Source organism: Oncorhynchus kisutch, linkage group LG20 (genome assembly GCF_002021735.2).
Source record: "Oncorhynchus kisutch isolate 150728-3 linkage group LG20, Okis_V2, whole genome shotgun sequence".
Lineage (NCBI taxonomy): Eukaryota > Metazoa > Chordata > Actinopteri > Salmoniformes > Salmonidae > Oncorhynchus > Oncorhynchus kisutch.
In genome coordinates, this window is record NC_034193.2 from 37,386,133 (window position 1) to 37,398,037 (window position 11,905).

At 41.0% G+C, this 11,905-nt stretch overlaps 1 protein-coding gene across 1 annotated transcript; it reads left to right on the forward strand.

Moving 5' to 3' along the window:
• Nucleotides 1–752: 752 nt before the first annotated feature.
• On the forward strand, nucleotides 753–10,107 carry LOC109875537 (heme-binding protein 1). The gene is made up of 6 exons (XM_020467878.2): nucleotides 753–866; nucleotides 5,042–5,227; nucleotides 5,804–5,895; nucleotides 6,362–6,503; nucleotides 6,827–7,010; nucleotides 7,488–10,107. Exons 2-6 carry the CDS (start codon nucleotides 5,068–5,070, stop codon nucleotides 7,660–7,662), a joined length of 753 nt encoding a protein of 250 aa, XP_020323467.1. The 5' UTR covers nucleotides 753–866; nucleotides 5,042–5,067; the 3' UTR covers nucleotides 7,663–10,107.
• The last annotated feature ends 1,798 nt before the right edge of the window (nucleotides 10,108–11,905 follow it).

Consider the following 11,905-nt stretch of genomic DNA (forward strand, 5'->3'; position numbering starts at 1 on the left):
CAGTCAAACAGAAAAAGACTGACTTTGTAGTAAATTTTGACACTAGAATAAATGTTTCTGACTCATATCGAAGCCACATAGGCCATTTTCAAAGTGATTGGTTGCTTTTTAGGGGCAGTCACTATACACTTAACAAAATACAATATGTAATCGGAATTACTCAATATAGAGTCTGCAAAACTTAAATTGGTCTCTTGTGCTGGGCAGTGGGTTTAATACAGAGTGCTGGTGACTCATTACTTCAGCCGCTACATTCATTACAATCCAATACACTGCATATGAATTACATACTGTATGGGTTTATAGATATAAACTGCTGTATATGCTGAGGTAAAAGTGGGTTGGGAATACTCATTAGGGTCTGTAGGTCGAGTGGAAAGTGTGTCTTGGTATTTAGACTTCAGTCCCTCAAAAAATAACACCATATATCGATTCTACAGACCCTACTCTACTGAGAATTACCAACCTCTCTTTTGACTCAGCACATAGAATCGTTTTTTCTCCACAGCCCAATGTTGTGAACATACCGATCTGAACATTGTGTTTTTTGATAGTGGTCTTACAAAAGGTTTTTAGGAGCATATTTGTAATTGTTTTCATAAAGTCATTTTTTTGCGTTTGCTTTTATGCACAATAAAAATTGGACATTGATTAAAATGTAATCTTTTGAAATAGTTATCCACATTTTAATGTTTTGAAATGCGGGCTTTTTTTTTGAAGGAATTGTATTAGCATACAAAACTGACGTCGTCGTTTGTGCTGCTGGCAGAACACTAGTGCGGCATTGAATGTATATGTCCTGTTTTGATTGTACAGTAGATCAGAAGAAGTAGTGCTCAAATACGATCCTTTACTTTGTTGACCAGGTAAGAACGCCGACTTTATCACTAAATGTTACATTCGGGTAAACGAGTTGGTCTAAACTAGGGTTCAGGGAAGAATATAACAAATTAATAGCTAAATGTCCGAAAAGTCCACAGATTCTACACAATTAATAACCGATTGCGGCTCAACCAATATAAATGATTGTAAAAAAAAAAAAAAATGTAAACGATGAGCTGTCTATCCTAAAGCCTATTACCTTCATGGCATGCGTTCAAGCAACCCCTAATGACATTTTTGCCGCGTTATTGGGTGTGCTGGTTCCCTAGGGTTGACCTACTTTTGCTGTCATGCAATTGCAGTCAGTGTGTTTGTTCGACTTTGCAGCTGACTTGCCGACTGACTGATCCACAAATGACCTTGCATCACAAATAACAACTCATTATTATTTGTTGATCAGCCAGTGTCACCATTTACCCACAATGCATTTGACGCTCTCGAACACGGTAGTGAGTTCACTGCCCATTTAATTGTCTGATGATTAATCGGATGTTGCATTAAAATCCTTAACGAAGGCTGTGCTGTTGTGCACTCCTTTTAGTGGTTTTGTTAGCGCGCGCTGGTATAGTGTTTTTGTGTTTGGTTTGTGTTGAGTAATGTGCAGCCCGGTTGCCGTAGTAAACTGAGTTTAATTATGTGGGGTAAAAGCCGATGTATGGTTAATCTGATCTCTGTAGCGGCAGTACAGCATTTACTGGGATGCGACCTCGGCAGAAGTCAAAGCATTCGTACTGCTTGCGTTTTGGGGAGCTGTCCTACGCATCCAATAAATTGGTCTGCGGTGCACCACTCGTTGTGATAGCCTTTCAGCTAATTACAAACAACTGGCCAAAGGAAATGACAAGACCTTACCTCAATTCTATCATGAAGTCAAAATACTGCACCGGTTTTCCACCTGCATCTCCCCGATACCCCACAGCAAAATCAGGCTACATTCAGGCTATTGTTTATTTCACACTATGTTGAGGTAAACATCAGAGTATAATTCTTGTATGGATGTCAACCCCAATACATGTTCATGTCATCAATCAACTGCATTACAGTTAAAAGTGACTGAATACCACCACTGATTTCTATATGCGAGCTATGCTACCAGTTTATATGAATGGGAGCATATCAGCACTTCTTCTAACCCGGAAAAGGGACAACTTCTAAATGTTATGCAGCGAAAACAGCCAAATATATAAAAATCTGATTTTAATAACCACATTGTGGGCCTGTTACAATACATAAATCCTGATGGATTTGACAAATATCCACTTTGTTTGATAAGATTAGTTGATTGTTTACAAATCCTCCCTGATCTCCTTCCAGGAGTTCTAACTCCTTTTTGTGTCTTTGAAATCCCTACATGAGGTATCATAAATATGTATTTTATTTGTCAACTTGTTCTGATAGACTTTCATCAAAGTTCTCCATGTTTATGCAGGATGTACCGCCCCCACCTAATGCCAACCAACATGTCAATACAGAGCTATGCGAAGCCCTTCGCATTGTTACCTCAATTTGGCCTACGCAAGCCTCCAGAGGCTCCACAATTGCGTCACACCCTTCGTTCGGAGACTCCGAACAACATTTCCAGATGAAGCATAAATCAGCTTTTCAAACCAAAATGTATTTGTCACATGCGTCGAATACAACAGGTGTAGACCTTACTGTGAAATTCTTACTTACAAGCCCTTAACTCTATTTCTTTAACTGCAATGTTGGTTAAGAAAATATTTACTAAATAAAATAAAATAAAAAGTAACACAATAAAAGGACAATAATGAGGCTATATATTCAGGGGGTACAGGTACCAAGTCAATCTGCAGATTACAGGTTAGTCTAGGTAATTTGTACATGTAGGTAGGGGTAAAGTGACTATGCATAGATAATGAACAGCATGGAGCAGCAGAGTAAAAACAAAGGGTGGGGTGTTAATGTAAATAGTCCGGGTGGCCATTTGATTATTTGTTCAGCAGTCTTATGGCTTGGGGGTAGAAGCTGTTAAGGAACCTTTCGGACCTAGATTTGTCACTCCGGTACTGCTTGCCGTGCGTGTTATGATCTTCTTCATCTGATGAGGAGTATGAAAGATCGGACCAAAAACACAAAATAACCAAAGTGAAACAATGAAAATCGAAACAGTTCTGTATGGTGAAACACAGACACAAGAAAACAACTACCCACCAACCATAGTGGGGAAAACAGGCTGCCTAAGTATGGTTCTCAATCAGAGACAACGATTGACAGCTGCCTCTGATTGGGAACCATACCAGGCCAAACACATAGAACTATAACACAGAGAACAAAAACATAGAATGCCCACCCCAACTCATGCCCTGACCAAACTAAAATAGAGGCATAAAAAATGAACTAAGGTCAGGAAGTGACAGTACCCCCCCCCCCCCCCCCCCCCCAAAGGTGCGGACTCCGGCCGCAAAACCTAAACCCATAGGGGAGGGTCTGGGTCTGCATCTGTCCGCGGTGGCTGCTTCGGCGCGGGACGTGGACCCCACTCCACCTTAGTCTTGGCCCACTTAGGTGGCGCCTTTGGAGCGGCGACCCTCACCGCCGATCCCGGACTGGGGACCCTTACAGCGGGCCCCGAATAGACGGGAGACTCTGACAGTGCTGGATAGGCGGGAGACTCTGGCAGCGCCGGAGGGAAGGGCGACTCCGGCGGCTCCTGACTGACGGGCAGCTCCGGACAGGAGGGAGACTCTGGAGGCGCCGGACAGGCAGAAGAACCTGGAGGGAGGAGACGGAGAGACAGCCTGGTGCGTGGGGCTGCCACAGGACCCACCAGGCTGGGGAGACCTACAGGAGGCCTGGTGCGTGGAGGAGGCACCTGGATGGACCGGGCTGTGGGGGAGCACTGGAGCTCTGGTGCGCAGCCTTGGTACCACTCCTCCAGGCTGGATGACCACTTTAGCCCAGACCCTCCAGAGTGCAGGCACAGGTTGAACCGGGCTGTGGGGGAGCACTGGAGATCTGGTGCATACCACTCACACCTCTCCCTTAGGCTCAATGCCCACATTTGCCCGGCACAGGCGTATGTACTACGCCTCTCCCGGTAAGCACGAGGAGTTGGCTCAGGTCTATCGCCTGACTCCGCCAATCTCCCCGTGTGCCTCTCTTGCCTGTTGTGCTGCCTTACCTCATATCGCTCATATTCCCAAGCCTGTGCCCAGTGTCCCTTACCGTCTAGTATCTCCTCCCATGTCCAGGGGTCGAGAACCCTCTGCTCCTTGTTACCACGCTGCTTGGTCTTTTTCTGGTGGGTAGTTCTGTAACGATCTTCTTCATCTGATGAGGAGTACAGAACTCAGAGCCCAAACAAGCCATAAAGATATCCGTCATGTTGTGGAGTCAACATTAGTCAGAAATAGCATTATAAATATTCACTTACCTTTGATGATCTTCATCAGAATGCACTCCCAGGAATCCCAGTTCCACAATAAATGTTTGATTTGTTCGATAAAATTCATAATTTATGTCCAAATGTCCTCCTTTTGTTAGCACGTTTGGTAAACAAATCCAAACTCACGACTCGCGTGCAAGTCCAGCGGAAGTTCCGTTCCAGTCCGTAGAAACATGTCAAACGAAGTATAGAATCGATCTTTAGGATGTTATCATAAATCTTCAATAATGTCTGTAGAAAAGCAATGGAACGCGAGGTAACTCTCACATGAACGCGCGTCACGAGCCCATGGCACTCTGCCAGACACCTTGCTCAATCCCCTCTCATTCAGCCCCCCTTCACAGTAGAAGCCTGACACAAGATTCTAAAGACTGTTGACATCTAGTGGAAGCCTTAGGAAGTTCAAAATGACCCCACAGACACTGTATATTGGAATGGGAATTAGTTGAAAAACTACAAACCTCAGATTTCCTACTTCCTGGTAGGATTTTTTTTCAGGTTTTTGCCTGCCATATGAGTTCTGTTATACTCACAGACATCATTCAAACAGTTTTAGAAACTCCAGAGTGTTTTCTATCCAATACTAATAATGAAATGCATATATTAGCAACTGGGACTGAGTAGCAGGCAGTTTACTCTGGGCACCTTATTCATCCAAGCTACTCAATACTGCCCCCCAGTCCCAAAGAAGTTAACAATCACCCTATTTCTAGGAAAAGTAACAAACTTGTCTTCTTGGTCTTGTATTTGCAGATCTGCCCGGGCTGTGGACGAAAACAATGGCACTAATCTCCCTCGAGGATCTCGACGGATTGGAGGATGAAGAACTGGACAATGACATCACTGACAACCCTGATCCAATGGAGGACGACGAGCAGCAGAGGCTGTACACCCATTGGCAGGCGATCGCCAGCACACACCAGGTGTCCGTCCCCCGAGGTAAGCGAGATAGGCGGTGGAGTAAAATAGTCCCATTCGAGGTAGTTGCTTGGCAGCAGTGTATTTGGAGACAATCAATCTGAGAAATCTAACACGTTGCAACAGGACATGGTTTCTTCCTATAGTTTAAATAAAATCTCAGATTCTAGTTGCTACATCCTGTCCATAAGCAAAGACGGCTAAACAAAGTCCCAGAAAATTATGGCTACATTTCAACAATATCGGTGCATTGTTTTACGGCACATTGTTTTATCTTCCACATTCCAAACCGTCTGTAATACAGCAGTATGACTTGATTGCTAAAGTGTGTGTACTGAAGTCTCTATCATGGCGTACTCAAATGGGCATCAGTTTGAGGTCTAGTAAGAAGCTTATAGATATTAGAGCAGGCCCATTTACCTAGAGACTTGAATACTTGACATTAGCCCTGGGTTCCTTTTATAAAGCATAAGCCAATGACGAATAATCCCCCACTTCACTTGGTTCCGGTGAGGTTTTTACCAGTGAGGTTTGCGCTCAGGCTGCTCTCTGTAAACTTTAAAATAAATGAAGAAGACCCCTGTGTTGTTTTGATAGAAATGACAGGACCAATTCAAGAGCTTACTCGACGGAACCAAACCCAAGAAAGAGAGCAGGTCCCCTTTACCTCCGTCTCTCTGCATGAAAAGGTACAGTATGTGTCCCTTCCACTTGTTACCAATCTTAGGTCAGGATGACAATGGCAGATATGTTGGCTGGATGTTCCATTTTGAAGTGAAGGAAAGTCTGTAGTAAAAGCTAAATGAAGCCATTTTCTTGTCTTTCTTTTGAGTGTCTGGCATATGTACTTTTGAGTGTTTTGCATGATAAATAAATAATGAAAGCTGTGTGTATGTTCAAACGTATTTGTGTAAATGCCTGAGTGCAATGTGGTGTGTAAAATCTGTGTGCGTGTTGCCTTTATGACCATCCATGTATTTGCTTGAGTGCAATTTATGTTGTGTGTGTGTGTGTGTGTGTGTGTGTGTGTGTGTGTGTGTGCGCGCGAGTGTGTGTTTCAGCTTGAGCATCCATGCCATTGCTCGAGTGCAAAGTGAAGTGAAAGATCTCTTATATTCCCTGGATTACGAAGTGTGTGTTTGTCTATTTCTGCAGCTGGGCGAGGTGCTGTTTGAGGAGCGGGTGTACCCTGCAGGGAAGTGGGCGTGCATCACTAAAGGGGAGAAGCTGTATGAGCAGAGCATCTCCATGGGCTTCATGAAACTCATGAAATTCATCTGCAAGGAGAACTCTGTCGGTAAGGGCTTAGTGTTCATGTTACTGTGTCATTATTGATGTAAGTATAGTGAAAAATCTATTGTAATCACTCATTGTTACAACTATATTGTAATCACTTGTTGTTCCACTGTACTTACAGCAGTAACCCTAACCCTTATCATAACCTTAAGTACAGTGGATCTACAATTGATTGATTTGGGGCCTAGACTCTATTGTATATTAATTAGTCATTCTTGCTGTGCTTACATCAGTAATCCTAATCCTTACCATAGACCTAAATATAGTGTATAGTAAAACAGGGTAACAGTGAGTAATTATAATAGCACACTCTTGTATCGACAGGACGCTATTTGGGAATGACTGTACCCATTGTGAACAGTATCCAAATGCTGGAGGACGGCAATGGCTTTCAGAAAGACATCTTGACTGCATACTACCTGCCTGCTGAGTTCCAGGCCAACCCGCCCCAGCCAACTGACCTAGACATCACCATACTCCAAAGGGAGGCTTTACGAGTCATCACCCGGTAAGGACACTACCACCTCTGGCTGACTTCGATACTCAAGCCCCAGGCTTGATTTGAGGCATATTCTACTTCGCCTGTGGTTTGGAGACCTATTCTGACCTATTTACATATCGACATGTAAAAATAGACAATGGATTCAGATAGACAATGTCTAGCCAAAATGGGTGGAAATAATTAGTCAGATTAGTGATAAAAAAACAAAACATGGATATTAACGATACTGTCTGGTTTCCCATCATATTAAAAAGCACTTACAATGGAGTCCACATTGAGCATTTGTTTTGGTCCAGTACTGGCTTAATCTGTGTGTGGGGAATCAACCCAAACAATAATGTTAACTTCAATAAATAATGGATACGTACTAGCTAGACTCACACACTACTTTGCATTGGTAAGATATCTGGCTAAAAATTATCAGATAATAGCAGTAATGATAGTATTTATTTAAACACGAATAACAAATGCGGTCTTCTGTAGGACTTTCTTCGGCACCACCACAGAGGAGACAATCATGCCTCAGATTAACCTGCTGTGGGAGATGCTGGGCCCCAGCGAGGAGATGCATCGCTACTCCTACATGGTGGCTGTCTACAACAACCCTGGGGAGTCCTGTCGCAGGAACGAGATCTGGTTCATCCGACGAGACCCCTAAATCTCTTATAACATCCACCTGTCCCCTCCTGTATCACCCCGACACCACCCTACCCCCCCCCCCCCCCCGCCCCCTCTGTGCCTCTAGGGTTGTGTTCATTTGCCGTTAAATGGAATAAAAGGGACAATAAGCAACACTCATTTTCAGTTTCCAGTGCAAAATGTTTTTAAAAAATGTTTATTTTTGTTTTTGCGTACCCTAATCAACACAACCCAGATGATTCCTGTCATGGGGATAGAGAGTATGGATTAAAATGGGAGGAATGGCTCTTGGGTTGGTTTTAGAGGTAAACATGACAAGATTACTTTGAAGATGGTATTAGGTAGACAGTATGGCAGGAAAATACTTATTTAACATTCACTGAGATGGTATGCTTTTCTATGCTCTAGGGCAGCACAAGAAAATACTAACTTCAAAGGCATTTATACCATGTACACAACCAAATATGGTGTTTAAAATACAAGTATATTGTATCTCTGTGGAAAAACTGTCTGGGCATTACAAGAGTTAACTCTTATATTTCCATCACGTTTTATCTTTATTTTTCTTGCTTTTTATGTTTTAAAAAATTATATCATCTAATCATTGCAAACTGGTGTCACATAATGTCACAGTCCGTTTTACATTTGAGTCATTTAGCAGACACTCTTATCCAGAGCGACTTACAGCAGTGAGTACGCATTTTAATACTTTTTTTCTTAATGATGTTGATACTATAATGTTTTTTTTTTTTATGTCTTATAGGTCTGTAACTTACGAGAAACATGTTGTATTTGCGGTTGACTAGAGTAGGCATCCAGGTTTAACCTATTGTTATCCATAGGTAATTCTGACACAACTTTGTCATTCAAAGTTACTTGCTATGATATGTGGGTGTTCTCTTACTCTTAACTGTCATTAAGCTTTATCCTTCTAGTGAATTTTGCCCACAATTTGCTACTTTACCTACATTTGAGGCTGGTGTGGGGATTTTGGGTATACGTGTCCTAATAAGTAAATTACTATCCCCCTTCCCCCAGCCACAAAATGATTGACAGATTGGTCATTCGTTACCTTCAGTTGCCACTAGGTGTCAACCAAACAGTAACGTTTGTATTATGTTTTTTTGTCTGTTTATTTGCTTATTGGTGAATAGCGAATATCTCACAAATGAATAGATTGGTTTTGGTGAGGTTAGTTGTAAATGGAGCTGAGACTGGGACCAGGCTCTTTAGGTTTTGAGGAAGGTTCAAGCTTTTTGAAGATTCATAGCTATAGTTAATGATGGTTGGGGAATGGAAGTTTAATTTAAGTGACTTATGAACCTGTCTGTTCAGCATGGCCAAATGATGTGCCCTTACTGTGCTTGCCTCTTTTTTAAAATATATTTCCCAGAATAAGTGTGTATTTGTTTGTATTCTCCAGTAATTAGTACGGTATACATTTGATATGTTAAAATTGTACCCAGCTTCTCTTTTGTGACCTTGTATTTCTATGCTGTTTTCAACTGTTTTCAATGCATACATTTCAACATTTCAGTATGAATTGTAGTGGGTTGCTTCAATTTAAAGCTGCAATATATAACTTTTTGTGCAACCTGGCCAAATTCAAATAGAATTGTGAGGAGTTATAGATCATTCATTCTCATTGAAAGCAAGTCTAAGATGTAGTAGATCTGTTCTATGTGTGTTATTTCTCTGCTTCTGTTCATAAGTTTTGTTTTTACCTCTTTTACTTTCTGTTTTGTACAATAACTTCAAACAGCTGAAAATACTATATTTTTGGTTATGAAAAATATATTTCACAGCAGTTTAGATGGTACAATGATCCCTCTACACTATTTTTGCTTGTTTTGTTACAAACCAACATTTGGAATTTTAGCAAGCAGAGAGATTTCTTTATAGTGAATCTTTAAACTACTTAAAAGTGTAAGTTATGGGAGATTTGCTATACATTTACACTTATAAAACGTACCGTGCCTTCAGAAAGTATTCACACCCCATTTACTTTTTCCCCCATTTTGTTGTGTTACAGCCTGCATTTAAAATGTATTCAATTTAGATGTTGTGTCACTGATCTGCACACAATACTGCATAATGTCAAAGTGGATTTTTTTTATTTTTTATTTTTTAACAAATTAATAAAAAATGAAGAGCTGAAATGCCTTGCGTCAATAAGTATTCAACCCCTTTGTTATGGCAAGCCTAAATACATTCAGGAGTAGAAATTTGCTTAACGAATCACATAAGTTCCATGGACTCATTCTGTGTTCAATAATAGTGGTTAACATTCATTTTTAATGATTACGCAGTTTCTGTACCCCACATATACAATTATCTGTAAGGTCCCTCAATTGACTAATGAATTTCAACTACATATGCAACCACAAAGACCAGGGAGGTCTTCCAATGCCTTGCAAAGAAAGGCACTGATTGGTACATGTGAAATAAAAATAAAAATGACCTATTTGAGCATGGTGTAGTTATTCATTAGGCTTTAGATGGTGTATCTGGGGTCAATACAAAGATACAGGCGTTCTTCCTTAACTTGAGAGGAGAGGAAGGAAACCGCTCAGGGATTTAAAACAGTTACAGAGTTTAATGGTTGTGATGTGAGAACTGAAGATGGATCGACAACATTGTAGTAACTCAACAATACTAACCTAAATTACAGAGTGAAAAGAAGGAAGCCTGGACAGAATAAAAAAATATTCCACAACATGCATCCTGTTGCAACAAGGCACTTAAGTAATACTGCAAAAAATGTGGCAAAGAAATGTACTTTTTGGCCTGAATACAAAGCATTATGTTTGGAGCAACAACACATCACTGAGTTCCACTCGTCATATTTTCAAGCATGGTGTTGGCTGCATCTACCTACATGTATGTATTACCTCAATTACCACGACTAACCGGTGCCGCCGCACATTGACTCTGTACCGGTACCCCCTGTATATAGTCTCCACATTGACTCTGTACCAGTACCTCCTGTGTATAGCCTCCACATTGACTCTGTACCGGTACCCCCTGTATATAGTCTCCACATTGACTCTGTACCAGTACCTCCTGTATATAGCCTCCACATTGACTCTGTACCGGTACCCCCTGTATATAGCCTCCACATTGACTCTCTACCGGTACCCCCTGTATATAGCCTCCACATTGACTCTCTACCGGTACCCCCTGTATATAGCCTCCACATTGACTCTCTACCGGTACCCCCTGTATATAGCCTCCACATTAACTCTGTACCGTAGCACCCTGTGTATAGCCTTCATATTGACTCTGTACCGGTACCCCCTGTATATAGCCTTCATATTGACTCTGTACCGGTACCCCCTGTATACAGAGATTTTACTGCTGCTCTTTAATTGTTTGTTACTTACATTTTTTTCATATCTATTTTTTACTTAACACTTATTTTTCTTAAAACTGGTTAAGGGCTTGTAAGTATGCATTTCACTGTAAGGTCACCTTGTTGTCACCTACACCTGTTGTATTCGGCGCATGTGACAAATACAATACAATTTGATTTGATAATGTTATGGGTATACTTGTCATCGGCAAGGACTAGGGAGTTTTTTGGGATAAAAATAAGTGGAATAAAGCTAAGCACAATCAAAATCCTATTGGAATCATGGTTCAGTCTGCTTTCCAACAGACACTGGGAGACAAATTCTCCTTTCAGCAAGACAATAACTTAAATCGCAAATCCAAATATACACTGGAGTTGCTAACCAAGACGACATAGAATGTTTGAGTGGCCTAGGTACAGTTTTGACTTAAATCTGCTTAAAAGTCTATATCAAGACTTGAAAATGGCTGACTAGCAATGATCAACAATGACTTAGACAGAGCTTGAAGAATTTTTAAAAGAATAATGGTGTGCAAAGCTCTGAGACTTACCCCAAAAGACTCACAGCTGTGTTTGCTGCCGAAAGTGATTCTAAGTATTTTGTGTAGATCAATGACCAAAAAATTACAATTAAAACCATTTGAATCCCACTTTGTAACACAGCAAAATGTGGAACAAGTAAAGCAGAGTGAATACATACTGAAGACACTGTATACAGCTTTTATAATCTTTTCACTTTACGACTTGTATTTTGATGTAAAATGAAAATATAAATAAATAAAATGGTGTGAAGGAGATGATTGATTCCACTCAGATTAACTCAACAACAAAAAATGTGCATATACCTGTCAGTTACCAATGGATATATTTCTGGTTATTTGGCTAGGTCATAGTTTGTCTTATTAGTATA